Source organism: Erpetoichthys calabaricus, chromosome 2 (assembly GCF_900747795.2).
Source record: "Erpetoichthys calabaricus chromosome 2, fErpCal1.3, whole genome shotgun sequence".
Classification (NCBI taxonomy): Eukaryota; Metazoa; Chordata; class Cladistia; order Polypteriformes; family Polypteridae; genus Erpetoichthys; species Erpetoichthys calabaricus.
In genome coordinates, this window is record NC_041395.2 from 171,540,822 (window position 1) to 171,561,423 (window position 20,602).

The following is a 20,602-nucleotide window of genomic DNA, read 5'->3' on the forward strand; positions in this document are numbered from 1 at the left end:
TGAAAGTATGCAATTGTAAATAATCTATGGTGAAGCTTAAATTATGGAACTGAAATCTGAAGATGAAGAGGTGTGTAGTGCTGGAGACACCTGCAGGCACAGAGAAATAAGAGACCCTTAAGCAGAAATGGAAATGGAAGTGTACTGTATTTTGTTTTGCAAAAAGTAGTAAAGTCTGTTCAAGTTGCTTACAACATGACTATGTGTGCTTTTATTGCATGATACAGTATATGCTCCAAAAATGCCTTATTAGTTAGGTTTTTAAAGTTTTGAATAAATCAGGACACACCTGCTTTGCTCTTCCCAGTCTGTTTTAGATCTTCAAGCTCCAACTCCGCATGGAACTACAAAGGAGAAGCAAAGACATCTTACTCATCTGTACTAGTGTTTTGTAAACTTTATAGATTTCTACAGAGTTGTTCTGTATGTTTTGCCAACATACACTCATCAGTTTTTGCTCCTGTCTCAGAACAAAATGCTACTTTCTGGCACTTCAAACTTTTAAATATACAGAAAAAGGTATATACTTCCCTTTATCTTCTGAATGTCCATTGTCAAATACAGGGTCAGGCATGGAAGTGTTTCCTGACAGAACCATGTGCAACATTAAAACCTACTCTAAAACAGGATGCTGGTCGAAGGCAGGGCATTCACACTTTCTGAGAATGGACCAATTTAGACATACAGGTCAACATAACTTGCATGTCTTTAAGATGTCGTAAGTAAGAAGTGGAAAATCTATGCCGACCATGTCCAGACTGGAAACTAAGGTAATTAAAGACCATTAATCTATTATAATTTATTATTTATTTTGTGGAGTGAATTATGTAAAAATCAAATAAAAAAAATTAATGTGTGTGACAGTGATTCATGTCTCATTTTAAAATTAATAAAACATTTTTAAAAAATCCTATATAACAGACATCCATCCATCCATTTCATTTTCAAACCATGCTTTACCTATTTAGAAAGAGTAAATCATCAAGACTACAAGGAACAAGGGTATACAGAAACTGGCATTGGTACATTACTAAGAATATATACAGTGCCTACCAAAATATTCACCTAAAAAGTATCAATCAACAGAAAGAGTCAAAGTGAATACACATCTCTGCAAATTGGTCTAAAGTAATTACAAATATAAAAGAAAATACATTAAAAGAATCTCTTCTGTAGATCAGTGTCAAAAAAGCTAAATGAAACCCATTGTAATTCAATGCTTTACAACAATAAAATGTAAAAACATTGAAGGGGTGAATACTGCTAATAGGAATCGTACAAATGTTTGAATATCGCAATTAATTGCTTAAACCATGGAAAGAAACTATAAACTCACATATAACAGAAAAGAACATAAAAATTGCTCACCATCAAGAAATTAAACTTGTTTTAAGCATTATGAAACAGAAAGATAAGCAGTCTCTGCCAGCTGCTGAGGACTCAGGCAGAATGCAAAACAATCTTAGTTAAAAGCCTTGCCCCATAGTTCACAATGTCTTTAGTGTTTCTGAGTGAAGTGAAAGCTGTGCTCTCTTAAATAGTGCATTTGTTAAAACAAAAGAGCTGGAGTACACCCAGCTCTCATTGGCCCAAGTGCCCTTTTCTTCCATTAGGATCTAATTGATTGTTTCTGAGCACACAGAACATATTTAGACTTGTGAGTTAACTAGGATGTAACTGGTCCAAAAATTAGATCTGGTCACTTAATGAAAGCTGGTATGATAAAATGTTTTAAAGAACCACTATTTTCTATAATGAAACACTAAGCAAGTGTTATTGTTGCAAAAGTTGCACCCAGAATAATGTCAAAAGATCAAAAAGTACAAACATAAGAATTTCACTCAAATAATTAAATATCAGGGAGGTATGAACTGAAAAAGAAAAAAATGTCACAAACGAACAAACATGAAACAAATAAACCACAGCTTATCTGTGTTGTGACAGCATTACTATTTCATGTTTTCTGTGTTTCTTAACTTTTTCTTCCTGTTCCTGATGGTGCAAAGTTATTTTTCAAATATCAATACTTTAAGTCATTTTCTGTCAGCTGCAACATTATATCATTTTGTTTTAGAGTTTTTCCCGTGACTGCTTTTTTTTTATGTACATCACCATTTTGTAATCCCATTGCTAAGATGCAAGCTGCAGTTGTTGGGGTGTCCTTGAATGTTGCATCAGATGATGTCATCAGACTTATAACATATAAACAGATGCCACAGAGACTTCCCTGTTCGAGTTTGTGGATACTCTGGCGACTGCAAATGTTCCTTACCATTTTTCTTGCAATTGATCTCAGGTTCGGTTCTTTGACTTTAATTTTTGAACTCTCCTTTACGCAAAAGGAAACATATATTTATGTGGTTTTGGCCCTTGCTTTGCTTAACAACAATTAATTTCCTGGTTTTTGATTTTTCTTCTTACACACCTGTGTGGTTAACTAAATAGAGTTTGTCCTTTTACAAGTCTAACTGTAGTTCATCCCAACCAGAGACAAGTACTGTTTTTTCCAAATAGGATCTAATATATTGTTTCTGCTCCCAAATGTCCCTTCTATTATAAGAAACAGAGAAAATTCAGTAATGAGCAATTGGACTTGTTAAAGCTATGTAGGCTATTTACAATATAATTTAATATAGAAAGAATGATCAATTATAATTATTGCTACATCGAGCTAAAAAGGTATTAAGAAATATTTGTGCTTTGGCCATGTTGTTTTTAAATGTTATGATTCACTTTACTTATAAATCCAGTTTTTGTAGTTGGATTGTTGCAGTAATCAGCCATTCCCCACATTTAAAAAGTATTAGAGATTTTAAAAATAACTTTTGTTTACAGAAAACAGGATTTTTTGCCTATCAACTCTGCCTATCATCTGACATTAAAATGAAAGGACTGATTTCGTCAGTACTACTCAAACTTAGATGGGGCAGGTCAACTGATAGAGCTGAGAGTATTTCATTCTGCATACTCCTGCCCAAAGAATAGTGCCCAAACAAAGGTGAGAACATTCAAAAAGTAAACTGTTAATTTAGTGTTCTTAACTTCATTTGCTGAAAATCAGTTTCACAATGCCTGTATCAACACACAAGCTCAATACATGTAAGGCCAGAGTCAGGAATTTATGTTAGCAAGAATGGCTATCTGGGGTCTCAAGTATAAAACATGCTTACACTTGGAAATGTGTGTAAACCATTCTTACATAAAAAGCAGGATTTATAAAACATAAACTTAATATGAAAATTATCTTAATATAATTGCAAATGTAGGCCATCTGTGAGTCCTGTCTAGACTTTTTTGGTGTTGGCATATTAGTGATTCCAGACAGAACAACAATGAAGTTAACGGAGAATATCATTTTGTTGTGCATATCAATGATGCATCAGTCACATTCCAATATTCTTGAACTAATTTTGTCACAGTTAACAGAAATATTCTCTCAATACAGCTGTCTTCAATATTGGTATTAACATCTAAAGCATACTCTTACTGTTAATGGCCTAAGTGTGTAGCCTGTCTATAAAAAGTGTGTGCTGTGTTTTTTTTTTATTTTGATTAGAAACAGATAACATTCTATGCAGTCAAGTCAAATTTAACAAATCAAAGCAAAACTCGATCCCCACCCAAGAGAAATAGAGAGGAGCCAGCAACCGAAGCTACTCTATAAAAAAGGCAGCTAGAAAAGAAAGTTATCCTCTTCCCCAAAATGGAAGCTTATTCTAAAATGTTATTGATTAGATCCTGACATATTTTTAAAAGGTTTGAATGGATATTTTAAGTGAGAATTTGATTTTTTCTAATTTCAAGTAGTGCAGAACATTGGCTACCCACTTAAGAGTGCTGGTGAGATTCTTCCAGTTGAGCAAGATAAGTCTATATGCTAGTAGAGTACTAAAGGAAAGTACAGTTTGTTTGTCTTTCTCCACTTTAAGGCCATCTGGGTGTACACCAAACACAACTGTTAATGAATTAGGAGTGTTTGTGACACTGAGGCTGTCTGATAGGCATGCAAAGATTTTTCTCCAAAACATGTGGCCCAGTGAGGCTGGAGATAGATTGCAACGTTCACAGGTCGAATCTTGCCCTGGAAACATTTTGGACAATTTTAAACAAAATAAATGCACTCAATAAAAGATTTTAAGTTGAATGACTGAATGCTTTGCACATATGGATCTTGAGTATATTCTGTGCATGGCTGCCTTACACTCTTGTTCTGAAGTATTGAGTGACAGATTCTTTCCCCAATGTACTCTAGGGTCTTTGAAAGGAAGAGACTTTGAAATATTTATATAAACTTTAGATATGCTATCTGAGTCTTCAAGCCTGATCAATAATTATTCTGGAGTATAACAAGGTAGAAGGTGAGGAAAATTGGGCAGGTTCTGTTTAGCAAAGTTTTTAGCTTGAAAGTAGTGGAGGAATTGTGTTGATGAGAAGTTGTATTTGAAGCGTAACTTTTCGTGGGATGCAATGACATTATCTATGTACAAGTCTCTTAAGTGTTTTAATCCCAGACATTTTCCAGACATTGAATAATGTTTATGTTTGAGAGGGTGGAAAAAGGTGGTTGTTATGTAGAGGAGCAACAGATAAAAGTTTTTCTGTCTTAAAGTGCCTCCTACATTGGTTCCATATTCTGAGAGAATGAAGGGTAATTGGGTTTTTAATGTAATGACGATAGTTAGTATTAATTAGGGCACAGATCAAGTAATATTAAGAAATACTGCAAGATTTTATTTCTATTGCATACCAGGCTTGCGGATATTCATCAATTTGTGTCAATGTCCAGGTTTTTATAGCTTGTATATTTGCTGCCCAGTAATAAAATTGAAAATAGGGTAGTGCCATGCCCCCTTCTACTTTAGGTAGTTGTAGAGTTGTGCTTTGGATGTGTGGATGTTTCGAAATCCAAATAAACTAAGATATGAATGAGTCTAATTTTTTAAAAAAATATTTATTAATGTATATGGGGATGCTTTGAAATAGGAAAAGCAGCTTGGGAAGAATGGTCATCTTTATAATGATGATTCTCCCTGCTAACATAAGGTGGAGGGGTAGGCCATCTAGTCACATCTTGTTTCATTTTTTCCATGCAGAGAGCAAAATTTTTTGAAAAAGAGCTTTATATTTACTTGTAATATTTACCCTTAGATATTTAAACTGATCTGCTAAAATAAATGGGAAGGTGTCCAGTCCGCTACTATGTGCTAGAGAATTCACTGGAAAAAGCACGCTTTTGTTCAAATTGATTTTAAGCCTAGATATCTTTTGAAAATCTGCTAATGCTTTTAGGACTTCTGGCACAGAATTTGTGTGTTTTTTGACAAAATAAGCAATGATAATGTTAGCTCTTTTGGAGGATATAACCAGTGGCAGACTACACAAGTATGAAGTTTTCAGAAATCATGATGATTTTTTTGGCTTATGATGATGACTGGGTTATATCCTGATTTACACTTCTTAGAGCCATTGTCTTGGAGTTGTGTACTGAATTGGAACCTACAATACAGAGACCCGTGTTTTCAGTGACCCATGTCGTATCATCTGTATGGGACTGTATAATTAAAATGTTACCCATACATATCCAGTTTTCTTGCAGTGAAGGTGAACAAGCTGAGATCACAAGGCCATTTACAGTGAATGCTGATTTCACTAAGGTAATCAGTGTGATTAACTGCATACATGTTGCAATAAAGGGAACATCAAAGAATGAATTTGCTATATAACTAATATATGATGTTCAAATGTGTTTGACTAATGTTGTTGAGCGGTGGTCTACCTGATTCCACGATTGCCTTATTTTATAAAATTACTGGGAAGCAGACTTCAAGGTCATGCTGTGTGTGATGTTTGCGTTTTTGGTAAAGAAGGCTAATTGACCAGATTGCAATTAAGATTACTACATTACAAACAACCTGCATAACCTTTCTTTCAGGTGCTATTTGGTACACCACAAGAGAGAGGCTATGAAAGGCACTCCAGCATATGATTCATTGATAGAACGGACCATTGGTTTGTTAAAAGGTAGATGGTGGTTTTTGAACTCATTGGGCTGCACACTGCTGTTCAGTCCCACAAAGGCTTGCTACATTTTTATGGCTTGTACAGTACTACAGAACGCAGCACAGAAACATGGACTACCTCTGTCACTTGAGATAGGCCAAGATGAGTACATGAATGATCCAGACCCTATCCCTCATGACATCAACACAATGGCAATTCAAAGACATTTGGAGGTCGTATGTCAAATTTAAGCAGACTTGCATGTATTTAAATAATATAAATGTATTTTTTACATGTTTAATAAGAATGCTCTTAATATCTTGCAGTCCTACAAATACAGCCTGTACCAATTCACTCTGTGTTTGAAACAAGCCATTAATGCCTGAATACATTTTTCGTGCGTCTGCAACACCTCCTTGGTCAACACTTGTTTTGTGGGCCCCATGACATTGGCCACGGTCTTGGCGCTGCATAATGGTGTATTGCTCTCAAATTAGCTGCTGTTACTTGCTTCAACTCTTGGCTTTTTTATTTGTGACTCCTGCAGAGAGACCAGGAAAAAAATGTTTTTGTGGTTCTCCACTTCAGACAACAATATCTTAAATTTGTATTCACTGAAGTTTCATTTTCTGAGTTCTCCTGTAATTTGTGGTAAAGATGTCATTTAGGAACATGGTCAAATTAATATGGTGATTAGATCACGTACTGTATATTCAAAAAAGGTATTTTTAAGCCATACATGATTACTGGAAGGAGGTGACAGGGAGTGCATAAAAGCATGTGCACACACACATAGCTTTAAATTGATTTGAGATTTATAAAGGAACATGATGTGGCAATTGGTATATGTACGATATTATAAAAATAATTTTTTTTGTATGTCATTTTTACCTTTCAAGCCCAAGCAAAATATTAATATGGAATTTAAGCAAGGTTTTATGCAAGAGTCCCCTGATCTTCTGTTTGAATCAGTGCAAAAAGATAACCCAAAGTTTAACAATGCCTAGAAAGCAAAAGGATATATATTTTGCTGTTAATAACAGATTTTAATACATGTAGTATATATAAATCTTTTTACATTGTACCACAGAGTTCTGGATAATAATAATTTTACCTTACCTTGTTGAAAGTCTAATGTACACAGAAAAATGGTTCAATATAATGTAGAACCAGATGATCAGTACTTTTGGTTTCCTCAATATTTGACTTACAACAGCCACTTTATGGAGGAAAATAATATCTTTCAATTGATGTACTAGTATGTGAACTCTAGCTTTCCTCCAAGGTCATTTTTACTTATGTCACACGTGTGCAAGTAGGAGGAAGCTGAGCGGACAAAGTCAAGGTATTAACCTGCCAGGCCAGGAGGTGGCAGGGTGTACTAATCCTACTTCTGTTATCTCTGCAGGCCAGATACGGGAAAACCTACCAGATGCACCATGAATGACGTCACTTCCGTTGTGAGTGCCATGGACAACGTTAATTCTGGTGGCATGGATGATGTCACTTCCAGTTCCGGTGGCACGGCAATGTAACTTCCAGTTCCTGGGGCCACGGACAATGTCACTTCCGGTTCTGGCACCTCGGACGAGGTCACTTCTAGTTCCAGCGCCACGGATGAGGTCACTTCCAGTTCTGGCCACGGACAACACTTCTGGTTTTGGCCTTTAAAGCTGCCATCATTTCAACATCCAGTCAGTTCAGTTCAGGACTCAAAACAATGCACATGAGTGCTATTTGCCCTTTTGCAGCCAAGGACAATGCATGGGTGGTTGCCCCAAACCCTTTTGTGTGTGTCAAGGCTGTTCATTTCACACTTAATACAGGGTCGGAAAACCCATATAATTGTTAAGTGTTTCACCCCCTGACTGCCTTGGGGGAAACTAACCAGCTCTTGTCTGGATCACATGTCCTTCTCAATTATGCTAATGGTCTTTCTAATGGATATCCAGTGCATCTAGAAACAATGCTGGGCCCACCACTTTCTGGCATTCTCTTTCTGATTGCCTTGGTTGGATGACATACCTTCAGGGTCTGTCTTACTCATTTTCTTTGGTTCTTGCTTTAGTTTGTATCTGTCCTCTGTTACCCATGCCCATGTGCAATTCTACTTTATTGTGTCATCCACCACAATGCTTTTCAAGTAACTCAAAAACTCAGTGGCGGGCCGTGCATTTCACCACCTAGGCCTTCAGTAGTGCTCCGTCTGAATCAACCCGCCCCTCAAAAAGTAATATATGGTTATAAAAACCATCTTAATATGCAGAAATACATGTATAAAGAGCCGTTGCATCGCAGATAGATAACTCCTGTAGCCACAATACATGCCTTTATTGAATAGACAAACCAGGGGTGAACAAGTTCCTTTCTACTGCCGCTAAAGCCGTGACACACATAAACATCAATAATAACTCATAAACTTGCAATATTATTTAGGAAAATCGCAACATTTTACTCACCAAAAATTCGGATTATTTGTAAACAAAATCCATCCTCCTCTCTTTCCTCAAAAACAGTTCAGTTACTAGCAGATTATCCGTGCGCTTCAGTTCCATCACGAAGTCCCTTTCTATCGCCATCGAAGCTAATGCTGAAAGTCGAACCTGCCCTGTTGTATTTCTGGCATAAGTTTTAATTCGCTTTAGGGCTGGAAACGTCCCCTCGACAGAAGCAGTGGACACGGAAATGGTCTCTGCCAAACATACCAATGTGTACAGCTGCCCCATGCTCCATGCCCCATTTTTCTGATGAAGGAAGTCAAGGAGATCAGTGGGAGATTTTCCTGCAAAATCATCCATGGCATACTTACACCATCCTATCCAATCAACAGGTCTGAATACGGTGACGTTGCCGTAATCATCCATGGCATACTTACACCATCCTATCCAATCAACGGGTCTGAATACGGTGACGTTGCCGTACACCTGCTAGAGGGCCCTAGTAACACCAACTCAAAATCTGATTGGTTGAAGCAACAGTTTAATCGACATTTATTTTGTGTTAGAGGGCCTGCAGAACGGATTGTGAAGGCCTCCGGGCAGACTTCATTGACTTTGACCCTGCCTAGCAACAAATGATGGCTGAAATGTGATTGGTTAAATGCTTTAATACGAAAATACATGTCTGGAAGCAGCACAACCATTGGAAAAGCTATGAAAGGAAGCGGACAGACTATTTGGAATTATTTAATAAGTATTCATGGACAAAATATAATTAACATCAGTTTGTAATTCAGATAATTTTTTAGGCCAGCAGAGAAGGCCTTGCAGGCCCTGAAGGTCCGCCACTGCAAAAACTACATTGACATGAATTTATTTAGTGCCAGAAGTTAGAACTAGAGTAAACTAATCTTACTTTAGTAGGCAGTAAGTGCTAAGACATTACCTAACCTTTCTGTTCCAAACACCAAAGGAACAATATAAAAACATTAGTTACTATCTTTACTAAAGTTTGAATTAACTATATACACATTTTCATCTTAGGCACAGTGAAATATACTATATAAAAATGATTGATTGATTGATTGATTGATTGGTACTGAGACATCTCTTGTGGGCTGAAATAACAACTTGAATACTAAAGTTATTGCAATGAATTGGTACCCAGTGGAATGATTGCTGCTTTACACTTAATGTGACTGTGATGCACTGTATCCCTGCATGGCTCTAAATTTGGTTTGAGTGAATTTTAGAATGCTAAACAAATATCAATGTTTCATGATATAAGTTTAAATGATCACCATAATCAAACCTACTAGCATAACACTTCCAGTTCCTTGCAACTCCGCCATGGCTTTGTGCAGATCCTTTTCAGTCACATGAGGAAATTCATCAACACCACTGTGTATCATGAAGCATTTAAATCCAGGAACACCAGCAGAGATCATGGGACGAAGTTCTTGCTATAATGAAAGAATTTCCATTATGATTGTATATTATCCTCTAATTAGCCAAACCAGTTTATTGTAGCTTCTTTCTCTTTCATCAGGAAAACATCCAAATCAAATAAAGCCACACAGAAGATGTTAGTGATATATGAAACAATTATTTGCTTTCCTTCAGTTCATTTTCTGTTGAATAGTTGTAACAGATAGATTGTCAACGTGGCAAGAAGATAGACCTGCTTTCTTTTCTACAGCAATCATCTTTTTAGCATTTATTGCATCTTTCACAGGCTGTTATCCCAGTGGACCATGCCAAGCACACCTCCAGTGAGTGGTACTCAGGAGTTATCCTAATTAGAAACCTAACCATTGTAGCTGTCTCCTTTTGATCTTGAGAAGCTACATTTATATCCAATGGTCCTTGGAAATTAACAATCTGTATGCACAACCAAACAATAGATCATGAAGTTGTCATGATAGTTGGGTTTGAGTTATCTGCAGCTTTGTTTCTAATGTCCAAGTATGCTATTAACGGCCAGACAATAAGCAGTCCACAATTAGCACAGAGTGTTAATTCAAATAACAAATGTGCCTGGCATGGAGGAATTAAGGTATATTCTGGAAGCCAGGCTATTTTTGTAGTACACAGAGCAGGTGGTTCCAAACAAATACATTAAAGTTTCTAATAAATTGTTTACCTTTTCAAATGCTTGGTGATGTCTCTTACTTTGAACACATGAAGTAAAGATTGAGTGAGTGAGTGAGTGAGTGAGTGAGTGAGTGAGTGAGTGAGTGAGTGAGTGAGTGAGTGAGTGAGTGAGTGAGTGAGTGAGATTATTTTCCATCATCCATTTTGATATGAAACTAACCTCATTTCCAGGAATAACTCCGCCCCAGAAAGCAGTATTTACAAAGCACTGTCCCTCAGCTGCTTGCAGTTTGGTCTGTAAGTGGCGCAGAGAGGTAGTTGGTGGGATACTATTACTGTGAATGAAAACACAGGGGTAAGGGAAAGTACAAGTTAAAGTATCTGTCTAAACATTTTAACATTAAATAATTACCATATCATGCAAAATCTATGTTTTTTTTCATATTTTAAATAAATTCATTATATAACAGTATTGTGGTAAATGTGTATCTAGTAATAGAGTATCTGTGTGTACTTTACTGACCTAGAAGAAAAAGTAAAATAAAGCGGCTTTTGTTTAATAAACATAACAGAAATGTTATGAACAAATAAAAAGTACATTTGAAATACCTTTCCCTTTGTGTGTCATTATTAAAATTAACAATGTAATAGAGTTTTACTAAAAAATGTAAATACTGTTTTCTCTCACATATTTTGTCACTGCAAGACAACTGTTCTTCTTAATACTAGACTCAAAGTTCAGTTTGATCTAATATGGAGCAGCAACTTATTCCCTAACTTGGAGTTCATTTTCAAGAAACCCTCAGAATCATAAGTGTGGCTAAGTGTTGTCCCATTAATTATATGTAGGCCATAGCACCCTTTGCAAGTGCCTGATATTCATGTTACCCAATAAAACCTGATATAGTCTCCAAAGACAAGGAATTCATATATATTTAGGCCAAGGAAAGATAATGTGTTAATTTTTGTGATTAATGTGGCCTGCTTGACGCAGTAAAAAAAATTGTCACATCCAGGGCGTCATTTTCATGTATTTTTTTTTACATTACAAAACAATAATACAAATAAGTTAAGCATGTACCTAAAAAATTACATACACATCTAATACTGTATTAATATATTACCTTTAAAAATTTTATGAAATATAATTTTCATTTAAAAGTTTAACATTTAGTATTATGTGGTTTACAGTGATATGTCACATATCAGTACATAGCACTGGTGTTTATTTTCTTGATTTATACATACTGACACAGGTGCAGGGGAGTGGGGGGAAAGGGGGTGGGGAGGGGAAGTTTACGGCAGTCCTGGTGCAATGCTAGAGAAAAGATGCAAAGGTAAAAATTACACACTCTCTCCCTCTCTTTTTCATTTCATGTTTCTGTAAGGAGACCAAATCAAAGTCATATCACGTAAGTGCTAAATACGTTATCTTTGATTGGTACTAAAACCAAAATAAGACTCCAGTATCCCTGGTTTTAACTTGCCAGTCTGCCAGCCAGCTTACAGCTAATTTATGCAAAGAACGCAACATAACCATTCAAATAATGCACAATGTCAGATTTTAAGTGAGATAGTAGCTACTGAGACCTTTTTTTTTTAATTTTATTGATTTTATTGTAATCATTCTATATAAATAGATCAATTTTTACAAAAAATAGGATTGAAAACAAATCAACCCCCTGAGAAAGAGAGCATGGCCAACGGAATAAAACTTAAAAATAGTAAAAATAAATAAATTGATGAGTTTAATAGGTGGAGACAGATAAATGGAGAAGAAAAAGAAATGGGGAGAGAATCTATTTCCTCAGTGCTTTAAGAGCTTTTTCTAAAATATTATTGATTAGATCCTGTCAGGTTTTGAAAAAGTACTGCACAGATCCTCTAAGTGAGAATTTGATTTTTTCCAATTTCAAATAATATAAAACATTAGTTACCCACTGACTTAAAAGAGGATAGTTAGGATTCTTCCAGTTTAGCAAAATAAGTCTGCGTACCAATAGTATAGTGAAGACAATCACAGTTTGTTTGTCCTTCTCCAATTTAAACCCATCTGGAAAAACACCAAACACGGCTGTTAATGGGTTAGAAGGGATTATGACACCAAGGCTGTCTGAAAGGCAAAGATTTTTGTCCAGAATGATGTTAATTTGGTGCAGGCCCAAAACATGTGACCCAGAGAGGCTGGAGCTTGATTGCAGCGTTCAAAGGTTGGATCTTGCCCTGGAAACATTTTGGACAGATGTGCTCGATATATAATTATATGAGTTGAATAATTGTATGCTTTGCAAATATGGAGCTCGAATTAATTCTCGGCATTGCTACCTTCAACTCATTTTCTGATATGTTGAGTGAGAGATCCTTTTCCCATTGTCCTCTTGGATCTTTGAAAGGGAGGGACTGTAAAATATTTTTATATATTGCAGAAATGGTGTCTGAGTCCTCGAGACTGAGCAATATTTTTTCCAGCATAGAGGAAAGTGGGAGATAGGGAAAATCGGGCAGGTTCTGTTTGACAAAGTTTCTAATTTGAAGATAGTGATTAAATTTGGAATGTAATTGTTCATAGAATGTAAAGATGTTGTCTATATAAAGATCTCTAAGCAATTTAATCCCAAATGTTTTCCAGATATTAAAAACTGTATATATTTGCGAGGGTTGAAAAAGGTGGTTCTCATGCAGAGGTGCCACAGATAAAAGATTCTCCATCTTAAAAAGGTTCCATATTCTGAGTGAGTGAAGCACAATTGGGTTATTAGTACATTGGCAATAACTTGCATTTATTGGGGCACAAAGCAGGGAATATAAAGAAGTACTTCTGGATTTTATTTCTTTTGTGGACCAAGCCTGTGTATGTTATTCTATTTGTGTCCAGGTTTTTATAGCTTGTATGTTTGCTGCCCAGTAATAAAACTAAAATTTAGGTAGAGCCATGCCACCTTCTGTCTTAGGTCTTTGTAGGGTCGCTCTTTGGATACGTGGATGCTTTAGGTTCCAAATAAATGAGGTTATGGTTGAATCTAATTGCTTAAAGAATGATGTATTGATGTATATTGGAATGTTTTGAAATAAAAAGAGAAGCTTAGGAAGGATATTCATCTTAACGTTAATTCTTCCAGCTAGAGTGTGATGGAGGGTTAACCATCTACTGTATGCAAGTCTTGCTTAATTTTTTCCATACAGACTGTGAAATTTTGTTGATAAAGAGCTTTATGTTTACTTGTGATATTTACCCCTAGGTATTTAAACTGATCTGCAATAATAAAAGGGAAGGTGTCCAATCTAATATTGTATGCTTGAGAATTCACTGGAAAGAGCACACTTTTATTCAAATTAATTCTGAGACCAGAGATCTTTTGAAATTCTGTAAGTGCTGTTAAGACTGCAGGCACAGTATTTTGTGGGTCTGATATATACAGTACCATATCATCTGCATATAGAGAAATTTTCTGTTCCAGTCCTTCTCTGATAATCCCCTTTATCCGATAAGCATTTCGACAGTGAACTGCCAGTGGTTCAATGGCGATTGCGAATAGCAGTGGTGAAAAGGGGCATCTTGTCTGGTACCATGTTCTAGTTTAAAGTAGTCTGAGCAAATGTTGTTAAAACAAACTGAAGCGTCTGGATTGGTATGCAGTAGTTTGATCCATGCACAAATATTCGGGCCAAACCCAAATTTCTCCAATGTAGTGAAAAGGTAGTTCCATTCAATCATATCATTTAAAAGTTTAACATAATATCTCCGGGGTGCTTGACTTTGCAGGTGAATATATTATATTAAACAGGCGTCGAAGATTGGAAGCTAAGTGTCGGCCTTTAATAAATCCAGTTTGATCTTGTGATATTACCGAAGGCAGCACTTTCTCTATCCTTCTAGCTAGGACTTTGGAGATCTTTTTTAGAATGTCAGAAGCAAAGATGTAGGTAGAGCAGTGTTTTCCAACCATTTTTCCTGTTGTGGCACACTTTTTGTAACCCAAAAAATCCCAAGGCACAATTCTACCAACTACAAAAGCCATAAATCTATACATGTGCTAAACTCTTTGCAAAACGGCGATCACAGAGCTGCTTTTATGTCGACTTGTCCAGGTAGTCCTCAGACAGGTCTCAACAGGTCTCGACCACCTGAGTAGTGTATCTCTCAGGTCAGGCCCCAGGGACACTACACTGTTATTTCCATGGCACACCAGTTGAAAAACACTTGTGAAGTGTATAATCATGAAGTCGTTGATGGTGATGAACAATTGAGGATAGTATTTGTGGAGTTTTAACACAAGTTTTAATGAACTCCCATTTAAGTGATGGTTATTCCTTCAATTTAATCACTCTTTAGCAGTGCATTTAGATTGCATTTAGATTGTTTTTTATTTTGACTCGTCTGTGTCCCACTTGTCAGTTTGAGAATTAATACATTGGCCTTTTTTTCTAATTGCTTTCTTTTCAACTTGCCTTTTAGGAAGGCATTCAAATATGGGTTGTAGTTGCTCAAGTAGTATTATGTTAAGTTTAAAGTATGCCATTAATTTTTTTTTTATTTCTTTGTGTTCATTCTACATGAAATTTGTGATTCAGTGTGTATTTATTTCATGATTTATGCATTCATTTTATAATTACATGTTTTAATGTTAGATGTGATTGATTACAACAAATCACATACATTTATATGATTAATTAGATTACTTTTTAATCGATTTCCATCCCTAATATATATATATATATATATATATATATATATATATATATATATATATACTAGTCATTTAGCCTGTTACAATAACGGGCGCTAGAACAGTAGTGCATAAACATTAGTAGGAACAGTCTATATTAAATGGCAAGGGATTTTGACTTCATTCTTTTTGTTGGTCGTATTTTTCTTTCTTTCAGTCTTTCTTTTGTTGATGTTTACTTGCTGAGCTGACCGTTCTTTGTGGGCTGCCACCGTGTATTGTGTGTCTTTAATGTTCTGTGACAGTAATACTGTCTTGTACGGCTCTATTCAATAAGGGCGCGCACAAAAAGGCGAGCTTCAAAAGGGCGACCTCAATTGAGCGCAGCGAATAAAGGCGTTCGGAGATAATTTAGTTCAAATGGCTCTGGAATATGTGAAGAGCAACAAAGGTGCAGATCTTTATTTACGCGTGCCTTTATTCGCTGCGCCCAATTGAGGTCGTCCTTTTGAGGCTCGCCTTTTTGTGCGTGCCCTTATTGAAGGATACCTGTGCGCGCCCTTATTGAAGGATACCGTCTTGTACGTCCGCTGGCTTGTACGTCCGTAATATACCTTTAATTTTCTCTGGCGGTAATACAGGCGTGCGCGTCGGTAATATGCCTTTAATCTCCTCTGACAGTAATACTGGCTTGTATGTGGCTGTAATATGCGTCACTGTATTGTGTACCTTTAATTTCCTCTCGCAATAATACTGGTTTGTATTTCCGTAAAACGCCTCTAACTTTATTTGACAGTAATGTCGCGCGTCGCACCGTGCCCCGCGCATGCGCACTTCATCAGAAGACACCCACACATGGACACCTGGACGCACATAGGGATTTTATATATATAGATATTGTGGCAAGCGGCTGGGGATGGCACCCAGCCGGGATGCCTGGAAGGACTGGAGGAGGGATTACGCCTCCTCTAGACCACGAGGGTGCGACCGCCCTGGTGGTTTTGGGGACCACGGGAAAAGAGCTTAGAAGCTCAACCCTATAGGGACCCGTGGTCACCGTCAGGGGGTGCTCCAATGCCTGAGGAACCCTGGCCCTCAGTACTTCCGCCACACCCGGAAGTGCTGGGGGGAAGAAGACCAGGGACACCCGGAGTGCTTCCGGGTGCGCAGCTGGTACTTCTGCCACACTTGGGAGTGCCGGCAGAAGCTAATTGGAAGGCACCTGGAGCACGTCCAGGTGTGTATAAAAGGGGCCGCCTCCCTCCATTCAATGGCTTGAGTCGGGAGGAAGAGAGATGGAGCTCGGGAGGAGAGGAGTGGAGGCGGCCTAAAGAGAGGAAGAGGCATTTTGGTAGAGGCCTGGACTTTGGGGTGAAGTGGGTTGTTAATGTGTGTGTGAATAAACGTGTGTTGGGTGATTTAAAACCATATCTGCCTGCCTGTGTCCGGGCCAGTTACCACTATATATATTGACTCGAATGAGACCCCCCACGCCACCTGGTACACACTTCCTTATCATCACAGAGTGTCTGAAGGGGCAGCACGCATCCTGGCGAAATCAGACATCAGAATAGCACACAAGCCTGCGAACAATCTACGCACTGTCCTTTTTAATGCTAAAAACAAGAAATCGACAGCAGAAACACGAAACACAGTTTATAGCATTCCATGCAGTTCTTGCCCAGAGGTATACATAGGACAAACTTCAAAAAGAATCGCAACATGTATACAGGAACATCGCAACGCCGTTAGAAGGAAGGACTCACGATCACTGATCTATATGCATACATAATCAACAGGACATACATTTAACTGGGACAACGTACGAGTAAGATTTAAGGCCAGCACTAAAAGTGCCAGAGAGCTGGCTGAATCTTTGGCTATCGGACGAAAACACCATTAACAGACATTTGGACATAAACCCAGCATATGCAAACTTAAGAACATATTCATAATAAATAATACTTTACGACCAATAACCACACATACACACACTGACCTAGCTCTAACCACCCCCCCCGACCACACCACCACCTAATTTTGCTATATATTGCCTTTGATTCTTGTAAGTCTAAGCATTATCCTCTGATGAAGGCCCTGGCAGGGGCTGAAAGCTCAGGAATAAAAACTATTTTATGATACGTGATTCTTTCTCTCCCTTTGTGGATCTCCAGCAGCAAATATGCAAACCGTATCACAGACCTTCGCCTCCATATATATATATATATATATATATATAGTCGCAGGTGGCTGGGGGGTGACCTGGCCGGGACACCCCAGAGGACCGGAAGAGGGCTTACACCTTCCCCAGACCACGTGGGGGCGACCGCCCTGGCGGTTGTGGGGACCACGGGTACAGAGCTTGGAAGCTCAGCCCTGCAGGGGCTCGTGGTCACCGCCAGGGGGTGCCCCGATGCCTTGGGAGCCCTGGACCTCAGCACTTCCGCCACACCCGGAAGTGCTGGGGGGAAGAGGATCGGAGGCACCGGGAGTGCTTCTGGGTACGCAGCCGGCACTTCCGCCACACTGGGGAGTGCCGGTGGAAGATTGCCGGAAAGCACCTGGAGTACATCTAGGTGATTATAAAAGGGGCTGCCTCCCTTCATTCAGGACTGGAGTCGGGTGGAAGACGGACGAGGTCTGGGAGGAGGCAAAGAGGCGGCCTGAAGAAGAGAAGGCATTGTGTGTGTTGGCCAGGACTTTGGGGACTTGTGAGCACTAATTGTAAATAATGGACAATGTAAATAAATGTGTGTGGGGTGATTTAAACGTGTCTGCCTGTCTGTGTCTGGGTCATGTTTCACAATATATATATATATATACAGTATATATGTATAGATATATATGTATATATAACATGGCTCTATATACTATGATTTTGGCATGTGCTGTTGCCAAAATACTGGACAAATGGCCCTCCTGACAAAAAATAATAAAAAAGAAAATATCGGAACCTACTATAGACTTAGATATCCACAAGTAATTTTGGTACCAACAAATTATTCTTTTTGTGGTATAGCAGCTACAGTATCTCCAAACTAATACAATACAATTTATGAAAAATGCAGCCCTTAGTATAAATTGATTCCATTAACCTTTCAGTCAAAATATTTTAATTTTACCAAAAAAGCATATGCATAAATTTAAAATTGCTTTTGAATTGTGTATTCTCAATGATTGTAGTTATGTAGAGCTAATTTAAATAAACATTTGCCTATACTCAAATACTGGCATACATGAAAATAAAACATCAAATATACTTCCGTTTTTTTTCAGTGTTTAATGTGACCAGAAGAAAACAAATACATGTATTTCCCTTACAGAGGCATGTCCACAATAGTGGTAATCCCGCCAGCAGCTGCGGAACGTGTGGCTGTCCAGTAGCCTTCCCAATCAGTGCGCCCCGGCTCATTGACATGAACATGGCTGTCTATCACTCCTGGCATAATCACAAGATCTCCAAAATCCATAGCCTGATTTTAAAAAAAAAATTATATAATAAAACCCATCAAAACCTCTCCTGAGTGATTTTCTCATCCAGATCTGAAAAATATCAAAAAGAATGATGGTTAATGCAGTTAAGAACTTTATGATTATAGGATTCCATTTTAACTGTATGTAAACAAAGTGAGGAATATGTACATTAAAAGAATACTATCTTAACAGAAAAAAGAAGAAAATCATAACTCTGAAATAGTTCCTGAATTTGTCTGTGTCTTTTTATCTAGGTTACTGTGTAATTCGTTATGTCTTGATTATTAGTTTTTAAAACCACAGCTCTTTCTTCTTTTTCATTAGATACATATACTCACTGTAATGGATATTGCAGCTGCAAGGATACTAGCACATTTTAAATGGGATACTCGCATACAAGGCAGGCACATGTGGAGAAGTGATGAAGCAATTACCTCAGGCAGCACTTTGGTGTTAAGTATAAAATGTAAGAATTATATACATATGAAGTGCCTAATTTATATAGTGCCTTTAAAAAATGTAAGAAATACTGTACTTTCATTATAAAAGCTTCAAATATCTCATTACTGCAATTGGTATAGCTTTGCTGCATTTCAAGCTTTCAAGAATTAAAATGTTGTTTGATGAATTGATGATCGCATTTAAAATGTTGGATTTTATCTGCAGTTATTTCAGATTAGAATCTTGCTCTTGTAAATTCAGTTAAGAGATCATTAAGAATTCGATGCATTATAATTTAGTTGATATTTATAGATATATAAAATGAAATCTACAGCTAATTTAGTCTGACATGAAACAGACGAAGATCTAAAATCATATGCTTTCCACACTGGACCAGCATTGGTTATAAACAGCAACAACAACATGTATTTATTTAGCACATTTTCATACAACAATGTAGCTCAAAGTGCTTTACAAAAAGACCAATAAAAAATTACAAGAAAAGAAAACCAATTCAGGAAAGGCAATAATATTAACAAAAATAATAATAAAATAAGCACAGTAATAAGTAAGTAATAAGTAAGGTCAGATGCCTGGGAGAACAGAAAAAACAAAAAAAAAAACAGGCTGGAGAAAAAAAAAACAAGATTTGCAGGGGTTCCAAGGCCAAAAGACCAGCCAGCCCCTACTGGGCATTCTGTCTAACATGCTGTAAATGTTTCAAACTCTGCCCTCTTAGTTTTTATGCTTTACTTGACATGATTTGATAAAGTTGGTCTTGTGGACATCTGAGATACCCGTTTTCATTAAAGCGTCTTAAATTGGTTTGAATCCCACCTGGCAGGGAGAAAATTCTTTGTTAGTTGTGGTAATTACAACTCAAAGACACATGATATCCTATATGGTGTTCCACAAGGCTCTATCCTGGGTCCGCTGCTCTTCTCAATCTACATGCTTCTATTGGGTCAGATTATCTCAGGGCACAACGTGAGCTATCACAGCTATGCTGATAGATAGATAGATAGATAGATAGATAGATAGATAGATAGATAGATAGATAGATAGATAGATAGATAGATAGATAGATAGATAGATAGATAGATAGATAGATAGATAGATAGATAGATACTTTATTAATCCCAATGGGAAATTCACATTCTTCAGCAGCAGCATACTGATACAATAAATAATATTAAATTAAAGAATGATAATAATACAGGTGAAAAAAACAGACAATAACTATGTATAATGTTAAATATTAACGTTTACCCCCCCTGGTGGAATTAATGACACACAGCTGTATTTATCAATTGCACCTGATGACCCCAATTCTCTTGATTCACTAACACAATGTCTAACTTGTATCTCAGAATGGATGAATAGTAACTTTATTTAAATAAAGAGAAAACTGAAATCTTAGTGATTGGCAATAATGGATACAATGAGGCTATTAGAAATAAACTGGATGCATTAGGATTAAAAGTCAAA

General features: G+C 37.2%; 1 protein-coding gene across 2 annotated transcripts in view; it reads right to left on the reverse strand.

Moving 5' to 3' along the window:
- The window catches only part of zgc:103559 (Allantoinase, mitochondrial), a 62,692-nt gene that overhangs the window by 36,281 nt on the left and 5,809 nt on the right, over nt 1-20,602 (reverse strand). The window contains exons 2-5 of one of the 2 annotated variants that reach the window (XM_028794773.2): nt 18,521-18,672; nt 10,753-10,867; nt 9,755-9,901; nt 290-344 (exon numbers count right to left, since the gene is read on the reverse strand). In XM_028794773.2, coding sequence (XP_028650606.2) covers nt 290-344; nt 9,755-9,901; nt 10,753-10,867; nt 18,521-18,672 — 469 coding nt within the window. Of the gene's footprint in view, nt 1-289; nt 345-9,754; nt 9,902-10,752; nt 10,868-18,520; nt 18,743-20,602 lie in introns of both variants that reach the window. The other variant, XM_028794774.2, reaches the window with a different exon arrangement.